We start from the raw sequence: 16955 nt of genomic DNA on the forward strand, positions 1-16955 counted from the left end.
TGCCACATCCCTTTAAAGAGAATCGGTTCCTGATGACTTGTCCATTCATTCCCACATGCAGTCACTTCACATAGCACAGTCCTTTGGCTTGTGTCTGTTCAACATGAGCACACTGGACATTTCCTACTTAAAAGAATGTAAGAAAAATTCATGAAATATAACTAAAATAATATGTTATCTGGAGCGAGTACTGAAAGAAGAGCTATTCTGGGCTGCTTTTTTGCTGTTGTGGCTACATGTCCCTCACTTCTCCTTCAATTTATAGAGCCGGGTAAATCAGCAGCAGCTCGTTATGACTGGGGGGCAGCTTGATTAACTCTTAGATAACTTCTATGTTGAAAAGTTCAGAAATCAGTTGCTCACATGTAATTTAGGGAACGAGACTTGGCAATAAGTAGTTCAAGAAAGAAAGAGCTAAGGATATTGATTGAAAACAGTAATCCCACAAGGCGATGCAATCTTTAAAAAAAAATAAAAAGATTTAGTGCTTAGATGAGGCGGTAGGGCGATCACAGCATGTTCAGATATGTTTAGAGAACATGTGGAATTTTGTCTAACTGGAGGTGGAAGGTGAGGGGTTATGCTGTGCAAAGATCTCTGCTGAGCACAGACCACTATACTCAGAAGGAACACTGAGATACCAGGTGCATCCAGAGGAGGAAGGCCAGAATGGGACACATAGGGATACGGTGTCATATGAGGGAGAACTGAAGGAGCTGGCTGTTTCTTCTGAAAAAGGAAGATTGAAATTGACTAAAAATATCTTTGTAATTTCCATCTTTAGGAAGTATACTTGTTTTTCAAAAATAGGAAGAAAAGCAACGGGCAAAAAATTTAAATAGTTAATTTTTTTTTTTTTGAGACGGAGTCTTGCTCTGTCATGGTTCACGCCATTCTCCTGCCTCAGCCTCCCCAGCAGCTGGGACTACAGGCGCCCGCCACCACACCTGGTTAATTTTTTGTATTTTTTAGTAGAGACAGGGTTTCACCGTGTTATCCAGGATGGTCTCTTATCTCTTGACCTCATGATCCGCCCGCCTCGGCCTCCCAAAGTGCTGGGATTACAGGCGTGAGCCACTGTGCCCGGCCTCAAATAGTTAAATTTTAATTCGATATAAGAACAAACTTTTAACAAGAAAATCTGCCCAACAGAAGAGTGGGCTGCCTTTCAAAGTAGTGAGCTTCTCACCATTGTAAGCAGTCAATAAATGCCAGATGGCTGACAGTGGGAATTTATTGAAGATTTTTCCTTTTTACACTGCGTGGGCAATTGGACCAAATGATTATAAAGTTTCCTTGCAATAAGATTCTATCATTAAATAAAAGGAAAATGTTGTAATTCCTGCACTGTTTACCATTTACTATTTAGGGTTCTCAAGTATGTAACACATTCTCTGAGTTCTAGTTTCCTCAACTGTAATATGTGAAAAAAATTATATCTACATCCTGAAGATCAACTCAAGCATATAAAAGTATTTTGAGAATTTTAAAGCTTTCTTTAAATGTAGTTATGATTAATTTGTGGAAAAAATACCATCTATGACATTCTTCCAGAAGTATAACTTGTAGAATTCAGTGGATTGAGTGGCAAAAATTTCCTTTCCTCTTTTTTATGTAATTAAATGAGTGGTTTACAGGTCTGGTTAGAACTGCAACCTGAGGGAATTCAGAGTCCAAAGGAAATGTCCAAGCACTTGCAAAGAGAAGAACCCCGTAAGAATATGGTTCTCTCATTAAAACTTGTGGGGAATTAGACGAAATGGCTTTTAAAATACAGAATGAAGAGTGAAATTGGTTATGCAGTTATACTCATTTTACTATCTATCTTTAAAAGATAAATGAAGAAAAGAAACTTGGAATTTTAGGAAGTCATGAAGACCTTTCAAAATTATCACTTGACAAAAAACAGGTAAGCTCATATTTGAAAATATGAAGTCATGAACATGATCGGGCTCATCTTTTCAAAGAAAGGGACAGATGTTCAGAAGCAATTTTAGGAAGTAGAGAGCAGACACATTAAATAATTCAACTATTTTAACAGTTCTCAATTCCGTTATTGAGAGGTAGAAGTAAGCTATATTTCATAAGCAAAAAAGAATAGCATGTATATTTAAGACATATACTAAGCAAATACTTATATATACTTATGGTGATGGAATATAAGATTAGTGACATACAGAAAGGAATATTAAGAGATGAATCTGTCAGGAACCTGATGGAGGTTATGATTAACTTCACTCTTTGCAGCTCAGGTAAAGAGCAGGCATAGTCCCCAGTGCCTCCCAATTTGTCAATAATCAAGAAGTGATGGAAAAAGGCACTGTGGGACCTTAATGGCTATTGTGGTTGACACTGTGTATAATGAACAATGTGCGCTAGAGATCTATCAGCTCCATAACTGAGAGTAGCAAAATCCTCAACGATGAGGACATGTTTCCTTTTTTGTGGCATGTACATAGTAGGGGTACAATAAATGCTTGTTGCTAAAGGGAAATGATAAAGGAATGAATCAGGAAAAGGGCAATGTATCAGGTAGGACCTGCATTCAATTACGCACAGTAATATAAAATCCACATCATGGTGATTTAAACAAGACACGTGTTTGTTCCCCGCCTCATTTAACTCTCCAGATTTAGGCAGTATGGGGCTGTTACCAGGCATGAGTTTCTGTGATTCTTCTGGATTTTTGTCATAGTCAGATGCAAGAGGACAGCTTTACCTTTAGCTATTATACCTACTTTTCAGGCATGTAGGAGTAAGGGCAATGGAAAAGTAGGGGATGCTAGCTAAATCTGCCACCACCTTCAGAAGAATCTCCCAACAATTTCTGTTGTTATAGCTCATTGACCAGAACTGTGATACATGGCCATCCCATGGAATACAAATGACAAGGAGGGAGACCATTTTTTTGTGTGTTTTTTAAGCTGCTTATGTTACCTCCCCCAACAACATAGGAATCCTGTTAAGGCCTATCTGATAGCCAACCTCCCAGCTTCCTTTCTAACCATCCCTTCCACTAGCATGTCAACCATTACCCATTATAAATCAGAAAACAGGAGAGCTTTAGGTAAGGGGAACCCTAAGCCATTAGCCCTAGTAAGATTGGGAGGTTTGATTGGGAAGAACTTCCAAAGAACAATATCACAGGTGACAAGGGCTTCAGTGGGAGGTAACATGTGGGTGAGAGACCTGTGCATGAATTCTGCGAGCCCTGCCACAGTCTGGGGCTCGGTCACAGCAATGGGGCTGCATGGGCTGAGAGCAAGAAGGCAAGTGGAAATTGTCCCTGATCATCCAAGAGAGTCAGCAGATTAGAGTCATTGCATATTGGGACATTCTTGCTGTTCAGACAAGTTGTGTTTGGCTTGCCTATCCAGGTGAATCTAGATTGCGTTTAAAAATGACTCTAATAAAGGAAATTTAAGAAATGGAAAATAAGGGATGTAACAGAGCTACAAAGTCATTTCACTCTAGAAAGGATAGTTTAGTGGTTAGGAGTCTAGTGTATGGGGATCAACAAATCATAGCCCTCAGACCACATTTAGTCTTGAGCCTGTTTTCAGACTGAGAGTTCGAGATTTTTTAAAAATTACATTTCTAAATAGTTGTGAAAAAAATAAGGATATGTGAGAGAGACTATATATGGCCCACAAATCCTAAAATATTTATTATCTGGCTCTTTACAGAAGAAGCCTACCACCCCTGTTCTCATGATGATGGTTATGATGAAGAGAATACATAGGAAACACAGAATTAAGTTCAAATATTTTGTGAGCAATTTCTATGATTCTAACGCATGCCTGTGTGTGTTCTACTTAGAATGTTGTCTCATTAAGACTCTACTTGTTCACAGGTTGTAGGCAGTAATCACACCAACACCCAAATGTTCTTTTGAATATTAAATTACTTAATACTGTAAAGTTCTGACAACAGGGCCTGGCACATAGTGGGTATGTAATAGCTACTTATTATTTTTCTTGCTATTACTAGAGAGCAGGAACAGTAAGTATACCACATAATTTGGTAATGATATTAATCCACTGAGGACAGAGAAATAATACTAGGCCTAAAAGCCCTATAAAAAGAATGCAAAAAAATAAAGAAGGGGTCCAATTAAAAGTCATAAATGGGCATATCTGGAAAAAACAACTTGAAATAAATGAAGTAGTGAGTGGAAGAAACAAAAACAGGATTTCTGGCAAGATGGCTGAATAGGAACAGCTGCGGTCTGCAGCGGCCAGCGAGATCGATGCAGAAGGCAGGTGATTTCTGCATTTCCAACTGAGGTACCCAGTTCATCTCATAGGGGCTGGTTGGACAGTGGGTGCAGCCCACGGAAGGTGAGCCAAAGAAGGGTGGGGCACGACCTCACCTGGGCAGCACAACGGCTTGGGGAATTTTCTCCCCTTCCCAAGGGAAGCCATGAGGGACTGAGCCTGAGGAACCATGCACTCCCGCCCAGATACTGTGCTTTTCCCATGGTCTTCACAACCTGCAGACCAGGAGATTCCCTCTGGTGCCTACCCCACCGGGGCCCTGGGTTTCAAGCATAAAACTGGGCGGCTGCTTGGGCAGACACTGAACTAACTGCAGGAGTTTTTTTTTTTTTCCCCACACCCCAGTGGTGCCTGCAATGCCAGCGAGACAGAACCATTTACTCCCCTGGAAAGGGGGCTGATGCCAGGGAGACAAGTGGTCTGGCTCGGTGGGTCCCACCCCCATGGAGTACAGCAAACTAAGAACCACTGGCTTGAAATTATCATTGCCAGCACAGCAGCAGTCTGAGATCGACTTGGGATGCTCAAGTTTGGTGGTGGCAGGGGCATCTGCCATTGCTGAGGCTGAGTAGGCAGTTTTACCCACACAGTGTAAACAAAAGGGCCAGGAAGTTCAAACTAGGCAGAGCCCACTGCAGCTCAGCAAGGCCACTGTGGCCAGACTGCCATATTTCTCCTCTCTGGGCAGGGCATCTCTGAGAGAAAGGCAGCAGCCCCAGTCAGGGACTTATAGATAAAACCCTCATGTCCCTGGGACAGAGCACCTGGTGGAAGGGGCGGCTGTGGGCGCAGCTTCAGCAGACATAAACATCCCTGCCTGGCGGCTCTGAAGAGAGCAGCGGATCTCCCAGCACAGTGTTTGAGCTCTGCTAACGATCAGACTGCCTCCTCAAGTGGGTCCCTGACCCCCGTGTATCCTGGAAGGTGCCCCGCTGGAACGAAGCTTCCAGAAGAAAGAACAGGCAGCAATCTTTGCTGTTCTGCAGCCTCTGCTGGTGATACCCAGGCAAACACGGTCTAGAGTGGACCTCCAGCAAACTCCAGCAGACCTGTAGCAGAGGGGCCTATTAGAAGGAAAACTAACAAACCAAAGACCAAAGGTAGATAAATCCACAAAGATGGTGAGAAACCAGTGCAAAAAGGCTGAAAATTCCTAAAACCAGAATGCCTCTTCGCCTCCAAAGGATCACAACTCCTCGGCACCAAGGGAACAAAACTGGACGGAGAATAAGTTTGACAAACTGACAGAAGTAGGCTTCAGAAGGTGGGTAATAACAAACTTCTCTGAGCTAAAAGAACATATTCTAACCCAGTGCAAAAAAGCTAAGAACCTTGAAAAAAGGTTAGAGAAATTGCTAACTAGAATAACCAGTTTAAAGAAGAACATGAATGAGCTGACGGAGCTGAAAAACACAGCACAAAAACTTTGTGAAGCATACACAGGTATCAAGAGCCAAATTGAACAAGCAGAAGAAAGGATATCAGAGATCGAAGATCAACTTAATGAAATAAGATTAGAGAAAACAGAATGAAAAGGAATGAACAAAGCCTCCAAGAAATATGGGACTATGTGGAAAGACCAAGCCTACGTTAGATTAGTGTACCTGAAAGTGAACAGGGAGAGTGGAACCAAATAGGAAAACACTCTTCAGGATATTATCCAGGAGAACTTCCCCAACCCAGTAAGTCAGGCCAACATTCAAATTCAGGAAATACAGAGAACAGCATAAATATACTCCTTGTGAAGAGCAACCCCAAGACACATAACTGTCAAATTCACCAAGGTTGAAATGAAGCAAAAAATGTTGAGGACAGCCAGAGAGAAAGGTCGGGGTACCCACAAGGGGAAGCCCATCAGACTAACAGCAGATCTCTCTGCAGAAACCCTACAAGCCAGAAGAGAGTGGGGGCCAACATTCAACATTCTTAAAGAAAAGAATTTTCAATCCAGAATTTCACATCCCAACTAAGCTTCACAAATGAAGGAGAAATAAAATCCTTTACAGACAAGCAAATGCTGAGAGATTTTGTCACCACCAGGCCTGCCTTACAAGAGCTCCTGAAGGAAGCACTAAATATGGAAAGGAACAACTGATACTAGCCACTGCAAAAACATGCCAAATTGTAAAGACCATCAACACCATGAAGAAACTACATCAACTAATGGGCACAGTAACCAGCTAGTATAATGACAGGATCAAGTTCACGTATAACAATATTAACCTTAAGTGTAAACAGGATAAATGCCCCAATTAAAAGACATAGACTGACATATTGGCTGAAGAATCAAGACCCATCAGTGTGCTGTATTCAGGAGACCCATCTCACATGCAGAGACACACATATGCTTAAAATAAAGGGATGGAGGAATATTTACCAAGTAAAAACAAAACAAAACAAAAAACAAAAACATACAAAAAAAACCAGGAGTTATAATCCTAATCTCTGATAAAACAGACTTTAAATTAACAAAGAACAAAAGACAATGAAGGGCACTACATAATGGTAAAGGGATCAATGCAACAAGAAGAGCTAACTATCCTAAATATATATGCACGCAATACAGGAGCACCCAGATTCATAAAGCAATTAGAGACCTACAAAGAGACTTAGACTCCCATAAAATAATAGTGAGAGACTCTAACACCCCACTCTCAATATTTGACAGATGAACAAGACAGAAAATTAACAAGGATATTCAGGACTTCAACTCAGCTCTGGACCAAGCAGACCTAATAGACATCTACAGAACTGTCCACCCCAAATCAACAAAATATACCTTCTTCTCAGCACCACATCACACTTATTCTAAAATTGACCACATAATTGGAAGTAAAACTCTCCTCAGCAAATGGAAAAGAACAGAAGTCATAACAACCGCACAACTACATGGAAACTGAACAACCTGCTCCTGAATGACTACTGGGTAAATAACGAAATGAAGGCAGAAATAAAGATGCTCTTTGAAACCAATGAGAACAAAGACACAACATACCAGAATCTATGGGACACATTTCAAACAGCGTTTAGAGGGAAATTTATAGCGCTAAATGTCCACAAGAGAATGCAGGAATGATCTAAAATTGACATCCTACATCAAAAATTAGAAGAACTAGAGAAGCAAGAGCAAACAACTAAGATCAGAGCAGAACTGAAGGAGATAGAGATGTTAAAAACCCTTCAAAAAAATCAATGAATCCAGGAGCTGGTTTTTTGAAATTACCAACAAAATAGATAGACTGCTAGCCAGACTAATACAGAAGAAAAGAGAGAAGAATCAAATAGATATAATAAAAAAATGATATAGGGAATATCACCACTGATCTCACAGAAATACAAACTACCATCAGAGAATACTATAAACACCTCTACACAAATAAACCAGAAAATCTAGAAGAAATGGATAAGTTCTGGACACATATACCCTCCCAAGACTAAACCAGGAAGAAGTGGAATCCCTGAATAGACCAATAACAAGTTCTGGAATTGAGACAGTAATTAATAGCCTACCAATAAAAAAAAGTCCAGGACCAGATGGATTCATAGCCAAATTCTACTAGAGGTACAAAGACGAGCTGGTACCATTCCTTCTGAAACTATTCCAAACAATAGAAAAAGAAAGAATACTCCCTAACTCATTTTATGAGGTCAGCATCATCCTGTTACTAAAACCTGGCAGAGACACAACAGAAAAAGAAAATTTCAGGCCAATATCCCTGATGAACATTGATGTGAAAATCCTCATTAAAATACTGGCAAACTGAATCCAGCAGCACATCAGAAAGCTTATCTACCATGATCAAGTTGGCTTCAACCCTGAGATGCAAGGCTGGTTCAACATACCCAAATCAATAAATGTAATCCATCACATAAACAGAACCAATGACAAAAACCACATGATTATCTCAATAGATGCAGAAAAGGCCTTTGACAAAATTCAAATTCAAAAGTGCTTCATGCTAAAAACTCTCAATTAACTAGGTATCGATGAGATGTATCTCAAAATAATAAGAGCTATTTATGACAAACCCACAGCTAACATCATACTGAATCGGCAAAAACTGGAAGCATTCCCTTTGAAAATCAACACAAGACAAGGATGCCCTCTCTCACCATTCCTATTTAACACAGTATTAGAAGTTCTGGCCAGGGCAATCAGGCAGGAGAAAGAAATAAAGGGTATTCAATTAGGAAAAGAGGAAGTCAAATTATCTCTGTTTGCAGATGATATGATTGTGTATTTAGAAAACCCCATCATCTCAGCCCAAAATCTCCTTAAGCAGATAAGCAACTTCAGCAAAGTCTCAGGATACAACATCAATGTGCAAAAATCACAAGCATTCCTATACACCCATAACAGACAGACAGCCAAATCATGAGTGAACTCCCATTCACAAATGCTGCAAAGAGAATAAAATACCTAGGAATCCAACTTACAAGGGATGTGAAAGACCTCTTCAAGGACAACTACAAACCACTGATCAACAAAATAAGACAGGACATAAACACATGGAAAATCATTCCATGCTCATGGATAGGAAGAATCAATATCATGAAAATGGCCATACTGCCCAAAGTACTTTACAAATTCAATGCTATCCCCATCAAGCTACCACTGACTTTCTTGACAAAATTGGAAAAAAACTACTTTAAACGTCAAATGGAACCAAAAAATCCACATAGCCAAGATAATCCTAAGTAAAAAGAACAAAGCTCGAGGCATCACACTACCTGACTTCAAACTATACTACAAGGCTACAGTAACCAAAACAGCATGGTACTGGTACCAAAACAGAGATATAGACCAATGGAATAGAACAGAGGCCTCAGAAATGACACCACACATCTACAACCATCTGATCTTTGATAAACCTGACAAAAACAAGCAACGGGGAAAGGATTGCCTATTTAATAAATGGTGTTGGGAAAACTGGCTAGCCATATGCAGAAAACTGAAACTGGACCCCTTCTTTACACCTTATACAAAAATTAACTCAAGATGGATTAAAGACTTAAATGTAAGACCTAAAACCATAAAAAATCCTAGAAGAAAACCTAGGTAATACCATTCAGGAAAATATGCATGGGCAAAGACTTCAAAAGCAATGGCAACAAAAGCCAAAATAGACAAATGGGATCTAATTAAACTAAAGATCTTCTGCACAGCAAAAGAAACTACCATCAGAGTGAACAGGCAACCTACAGAATGGGAGAAAATTTTAGCAATCTGTCCATCTGACAAAGGGCTGATATCCGGAATCTACAAAGAACTTAAACAAATTTACAAGAAAAAAACAACCCCATCAAAGTGGGTGAATGTCTCAAAAGAAGACATTTATGCAGCCAACAAACATATGAAAAATGCTCATCATCACTGGTCATTAGAGAAATGCAAATCAAAACCACAGTGAGATACCATCTCATGCCAATTAGAATGGTGATCATTAAAAAGTCAGGAAACAACAGATGCTGGAGAGGATGTGGAGAAACAGGATGTGGAGAAACACTTCACACTCTTGGGGGGAATGTAAAATAGTTCAACCATTGTGGAAGACAGTGTGGCAATTCCTCAAGGATCTCAAACCAGACATAACATTTGACACAGCAATCCCATCACTGTGTATATACCCAAAGGATTATAAATCATTCTACTATAAAGACTCATGCACATGTATGTTTATTGTGGCCGTATTCACAATAGCAAAGACTTGGAACCAACCCAAATGTCGATCAATGAGAGACTGGCTAAAGAAAATGTGGCACATTTACACCATGGAATACTATGCAGCCATAAAAAAGGATTAGTTCATGTCCTTTGCAAGCACATGGATTAAGCTGGATCAGCAAACTAACACAAGAACAGAAAACCAAACACTGCATGTTCTCACTCATAAGTGGGAGTTGAACAATGAGAACACATGGACATAGGGAAGGGAACATCACACACTGGGGCCTGTCAGGGGGTAGGGGACTAGAGGAGGGATAGCATTAGGATAAATACCTAATGTAGATGTTGGGTTGATGGGTGCAGCAAACCACCATGGCACATGTATATCTATTTAACAAACCTGCATGTTCTGCACATGTACCCCAGAACTTAAAGTAGAAAAAAAAGAAACAAAAACAATAATGGAGAATTGTAATATCAGAACGCATTTGAACGTCAGTAGACATTATTTGCAACATGGCAACAAAATTAGCATTTGTCAGGTATGTTTGGCAGCAACATACACTTACATAGCACACACACACAGGGTCATGTTGGTTTCCCACCACTTTCCAGCAATGGATGTGGATACACTTTATGGCCTTCACAGGCCTGAGTTTCCTCACTTGTCATTACTACAGCCTTGAAGGGTCATTAAATTAATGAAATAACATACCTAGCAAGGAACATGGTAAGAAGTATATTTTGCTACTCACATGCCCGTTTCTTCCTCCCATTCCTCTTCCTTGGTGAAATCATATTGGTCATGGTGCGTTAACCAATCCCCCAGACCAGGAAGAGGCAAACTAACTGATGAAGGTGTGGGTTCTCGAAGATAGAGCCCATGTCTTAGTTTAACTCTGATCCTTAATACTTCTTTGGTTTTGGTACCTGCAAGTGTCTGTGGAAAGAAAGAATGCATGAATGTACAGAGGGAATGTATGGACAGAAAGATGAAGGGGAAAAAGTTACTGAAAGAATATGAAATAGCTTATCTCCAAAAGTGTTCAACTCAAAACATTTTATTTTTATTTCATTTTATTTTTTGAGACAGGGTCTCCATCACCCAAAGTGTTGGGATTACAGGCATCAGTCACTGTGCCTGGCCCAAAGAATTTTATAATTTGCTAGGACATTTTAGTAAATTATTTTGTTTGTGTGAATTAAATTATCTGCACATATCACATAAGAAAACTGGAGTAAGGTGAAATGATTTAATTTCTCGAAGCCTTCCCTAGTTAGTGGATATATTCAGAAAAGTATTCAATTATTCCTGGTGACATATTGTTTGGTCTCAATCATTTGTAACATGTGTACCAAGCATTATATAATCAAGTCTATCTTACAAGTTTAACTTCACTGTATGTATTTTAAATATTGAAATGTTTAAATATTTAAGCATTTCATGGCACCCCTTAATGGCATTAAGGGGTGCCTTTCAGCTAGTCATATTATTTAGTCTTTCTTATGAGAGTTGTGTTATAATTGACAATGTGGCCCATTATGTTTTCTTACCGATAAGAGGTTATGGATTATTAATTTCAAGAATAACAGTATCCCTCTCTAAAACCTAAATATTCATAGCAACCCTTGGAGTTGGCATATACAGGCAACTGACTTCTTTTTTATATTTATTTTCATTGTTATAAAATATATATAGCATAAAATTTACCATTTTAACCATTTTTAAGCGTATGGTTCAGGCACATTAAGTACATTCACAATGCAGACAACTAATTCTTAATTGAATATTCCAAGGACATGGTTCTGGCTCTTTTCCACCTACCTCCCATTTATGATCTATAAAATGTGTGATATGACAAAATTGTTTTACAATTTTGCAAAGGGCATTTCAATTAAATATCACACACGCACACGCAGTCCACTCTCCATGTCCATATGTTCTGCATTCGCAGATTCAACCAACTATGGGTCAAAAATATTAAAAACATCAAAAATAATATGATCATAAGAATAATAATTTAAAAAACAGTACAGTATAACAATATTTATATTATAGTTACATAACATTATATTGGGCATTGTAAGTACTAGAGATGATTTAAGGTATACCAGTGGCTATGAATAAGTTATATGCAAATAGTACACCATTTTTTATAAGGGGTCTGGGTGTCAGTGGATTTTGATGTGCTCAGAAGGGTCCAAATCCCCCGTGGATACCAAGGGGTACATGTACTGACTTTATATAATATACAATTGACTGCATATAACATATATTATGGATTAATATGAATATATAAAATTCAGCTTGTTTGATCAATATTTTATATTCACTACTTTTCCTTCCTTATCAAAACTGCACTTTGGAAATTGATATAATAAGAGTACTGAACCAAGTACTCAGAAGATTGAGATCTTATAATAAGTGTACATCTCTGCCCCTTCAGCAATTCATTTAACTTCTCTGAACCTTAGTTTCCTCATCTATAAAACAGAAATAATCAAGTTGTACAACCCATCACACAAGCATATTGGAAAGATTATATTGGTACTTTGACAATCACAGACACTATGCAAATGTAATATACTCGTATTATAAAGAAATGGCTCTTTTTGTTATTTGGTTGTAAAAAACTCAATAAATTTTTTGCAAAGATAGGTCAGTGTAATTGGATCTTATATTTTTCCGGTAAGAAAATACTCATCCTGAAAGCGTGAAGGATGTATAAGTCACTGGACAGATAAGAGAAAAATTCAAATAGAATCAAAATGCCTTTTCTTTATGATAGAAACTATGGTATCTATCAAATGAAAAAATTTTATTTTCCCTGTAGCTTCTCTAAAAATGTGGAAAATTAAAATTTATTTTAATCATCAGCAAAATATATATGATATATTGTAAACGAGTTACAGTTTTCAATAACACATATTTTAATCATAGCTTAAAACCAATTGTAGAAGAAATACTAACCCTGTGATGTCCGACCTCAATTGTGAAGTTTGGAATAAAACGTTGATTCCACTGTCCATTTAAGAATCTAGAGAGCCTTTTGTGTAATTGTGTATTGTGGTAGCCATGGAGATGTGCCGCTCCCCATTGGGCTGACTGACTTTCCCAGACAATCTTCTTACCTCTCCCCCTTTCACAGGTGAGCAGAGCCTCACAGTGGAGAGGCTTTCTCTGCCTTCTCCCGCTCCCACATATTTACCACAGTGGTTAATATATAATATACCATACGTATAATCCTGGGTACATCTCATACTTCCAACTCAGTCTTGGCATTTGATTCTTGGAGGCTTAAATCAACACAAGTATCTCTTTTCCCTTGCCATATGAGCCTGTGGTGAACAAAACTTGAGATACATTTCACATGGTTTGGTTTTACTACATACATTAAACTGTATTCCTGAGAAAAAATTTTAAGGCAATCATTTATATTTCAAATAATTTTTGCCCATTGCTAATGAGATGGTTTGGCCCTAGTGTATACATACTAAGAAAAACTCTCATGGTTCATTCTTTCCTACCCAACTCATATGGCTTATGCTTAATCTTATTTTCATAACATCTATATCTAAGATGGTAAGTGAATTTCTGATTCACTCAAGCCTTCTCTCTCTGACCTCTTGAATTTTAAAGTACTTAGTTAGCTGCACAAACACTGCTCCAGGTGCACCACAGATATAAGTAGGATGAACCATATATAAAAATACATTTTGAAACAAGGTAAGCAGACCTATTCATTATCTCTGACTGTATCCTTTAACTCTAAAGGTCACTGACTTTGGTGGTTGCTAGCATTAGCTTTTCATATAATAAGCAGACCTATTCGTTATCTTCAATCATATCCTTTAATTCTAAAGGTCATTGAGTGTGGTGGTTGCTAGCATTAGCTTTTCAGATATACAGTCTGAAAGGATAGCATAAATTAAAAGTTGAACTCTTCCATAGTCTATTACGTGTGTAAACCTGAAAATGCCAGATAACTTCTTGAATAACTGCCCTGTTCCAACTTCTGAACAGATCACATTCCAGTTGTCGTCTTAGGGTAGGTGTTTAAACCATGTAGGGTAGAGCTTAGGAGATTTTAATGCTCATCTGAATGTGGGAATCACTGTTCATTCCCTGAAGGACTTAGTCATGGACTTGGGCACATCAGTAAAAAGTAATATTTGGCAAAATATCTCTAGGATGAATTGACTACAGACAGTCCCAGACTTACCATAGTTCAACTTAATGATTTTTCAACTTTATGATGGTGTGAAAGCAATATGTGTTCAGTAGAAACTGTACTTCAAAGTTTGACTGTTGATTCAAATTTTGTGTAATAACTTTAATATAAAATAGGTGTTGTGCTAGATGCTTTTGTCCAACTGTAAGCTAAGGAAAGTGCTCTGAGTATGGTTAAGGTCAGCTAGGCTAAGTTATGATGTTCAGTAGTTAGGTGTATTCAGTGCATTTTCACCTTACTTACAATGGATTTATCAGGACATAACCCCATCATAAGTAAAGGGGTATGTGTAGATTAAAGTTAACCATGAAATAGACCTAAAGCCACATAGTAGATATTTATCTTTTTTCAAAATAATAGCTATTGACAGTTATAGAATGTCCAGTGTATTTCAAGCTATATATTCTCTATACCTCATCTCTTTAATTCTTGTAATAGCTCTGGGAGGTGGGTAATACTATTTTCCCTGTTCTATATCTGAGGATCCTAAGGATATAGAGGTGAAATGATTTGCCTACAGTCCCATTTCAAACAAGTGACAGAGCCTGAATTTGAAACAACATCCACTTGATTCAGAGCAGTATGTTTATAAGCCCTGTATAAAACAGCTTCATTTCATATCTACATTCACTGCTGACTGAATATATTGTCCATACCTTTTCAGTTCATTGCTCTGTTCCTGGCTGCAGGACATTTAATGCTTGTGGGAAATAGGTGACTCCATGAACTCTTCCTATATCCAGCAATATAAGAAACTTTAAAGACTTAAGATTACTTGTTCTTTTTAATGAATTAGAAACAAATTATTGGTGTCGCTCACTCTAATCCTACAATGAACCTACAAGATGAGAAATGTTAATATCAAACTAATTATTAGGAAATGAAAAAGAGAATGAATAAAGAATGCATAAAATGTGGTAGAAGGTATTAACAAAGGGGGCAGGCAATGGTTCATTCAGAATTGGAGAGAGTATTTATTTGCATATTAGGAACAAAACGTGCATCCAGTCCTTCCTGCTTATAGTCAACAAGCTTCCCACTTCCAGCCTCTGTGGCAGTATACATGTTGGCACCGTCTATAAATACCCAAATCCTTAAGCTTTAAATACTATTCAATTTTCAAATTGAATTTTCTTTTATGTATAAAAGTGTTGCAGACTTGGATTTCCAGACATTAAATAATTGTCTATTAGGATTTTCTGCCACCAAGTGGTAATAATACTTCCTTGCACTATTGGATAGGTTGACTCTTCTCTGTATCATTCCGTTTTTTAAGAAACATTTACTGAATTTCTATGATGTATTAGAAACTGACTCGAATTTTTTTCTGAAAATAAAATATGTTATATATGCATCCAAAACTTGGTATTTCATACTTAGAAAAAAAACTAGTCACATAAAAATGTTCCATGTGAATTTATAGATATTTAGTTTCACACCATTTAACTGTGCCATGGGTGATTGTGCCCTCCACCCCAATCTAGTGCATTTGATAATACCTGCAGATATTTTTGGTTGTCACAATGAGGTGTGGTGGGAGCTGTGATTGGCATCTAATCCGTAGATGAGGGGCCAGGGATGCTGCTAAGCATTCCATAATGCACAGGAGACCACCCACACTGAAGAATTATCTAGCCAAAAATGTCAATGGTGAGTTGATGAATAGATGGTAAATAAATCAGAGACATGATGGTTATGAGCCTGTCCTCACCTGCACACTTTATCATAATGGGCTTAATGGGAGCTTCACACTGGTCCTCACCTTTTATGATATTCTTAAGGCATAAATCATAGTTTCAAACCAGGGTTCCCATTATATTATTTAAAATGTTATGTGGAAGTTTTTATGCATTTCACAAATTTATAAATTGGTGGGGCTTGAATGATAGAAGCTAGCTAGACCACTTCCTTCATTGTCAGACAAGGTTATAGAACACTGAAGCATCTTGCCTACTGTTCCATGGCTAGCTTGTGGCAAAGCCGGATGGCATTTATCTTTCAGGTTCCCATCAAGTGCTCTTTTTGAGAACCTAAACTGCCTCTCTTTGGTTAATTTGATGAATTATATAATTTATCAGAGTGATTTTAAAATTCAGTATAAGTAAAAATATATGGACACAGACATTTTAGAGTGAAGGAAAAAGGAAATAGATACATGAAAAATGATGCTATCTAAATTATTTTCAAATGTATATATTGTTTATTATTAATCTTATCAATCTTGTCATATTTTTCATAATTGAGCTATTACCATAACTCAGCTACACCATAATTGCTTATGTTCATTTATACACAGAGCCTAGCACAGCAGCTTACATTTTGAGGACTCTCGATATATACTTGTTCAATAGGTGAATGTCTGAGTAGCTGTTTTAATTCAGTATGTGGCTATTTAAGGTATCAAAGCAAAGCACTGAAGTTAATGCAAGGATTTTAATTCAGTCTCATTGAGCTTTACTTACAACAACATAGATATCACCAGGAAATATGAATCACTGTGTATCTTTGAAGACAATCTCGAGGTGTCTCTTCCCCTAGGAAACAGTTGTGTATCATAAACATGCAAATTTAGAGCTGCTTGTTTTGCTTCAGTTCTTCTACCTATTTCTTTGTAAAACCAGTGTTTTTTTTTTCCTTTAGAAAATGCATTAAAGAGGTTTTAAATCATCCTCTTAGCATGTTAATAAGGTATGCTACCACCTTTATTGCAGATTGCTTTAATTTTTTGTTATTTGCCTATTTGGGTACATGTATTTTCATTTGAAAAGTGTGGCCCAA

General features: G+C 37.8%; 1 protein-coding gene and 1 long non-coding RNA gene across 3 annotated transcripts in view; one reads left to right on the plus strand and one right to left on the minus strand.

The window, feature by feature from the left end:
• The window catches only part of TRPC6 (transient receptor potential cation channel subfamily C member 6), a 132090-nt gene that overhangs the window by 111052 nt on the left and 4083 nt on the right, over window positions 1–16955 (plus strand). The window contains exon 9 of the mRNA XM_031653018.1: window positions 1835–1909. Within this exon, the coding sequence (XP_031508878.1) occupies window positions 1835–1909 (75 nt within the window). The remainder of the gene's footprint in view (window positions 1–1834; window positions 1910–16955) is intronic.
• LOC103877845 overlaps window positions 1–16955 on the minus strand; it is an 82905-nt gene that overhangs the window by 61264 nt on the left and 4686 nt on the right. For both annotated transcript variants that reach the window (XR_002517181.2, XR_004177391.1), the window contains one exon: window positions 10701–10885. This is a non-coding gene — a long non-coding RNA (uncharacterized LOC103877845). The remainder of the gene's footprint in view (window positions 1–10700; window positions 10886–16955) is intronic.

This window comes from Papio anubis, chromosome 12, assembly GCF_008728515.1.
Source record: "Papio anubis isolate 15944 chromosome 12, Panubis1.0, whole genome shotgun sequence".
In the NCBI taxonomy this organism is placed as follows: domain Eukaryota; kingdom Metazoa; phylum Chordata; class Mammalia; order Primates; family Cercopithecidae; genus Papio; species Papio anubis.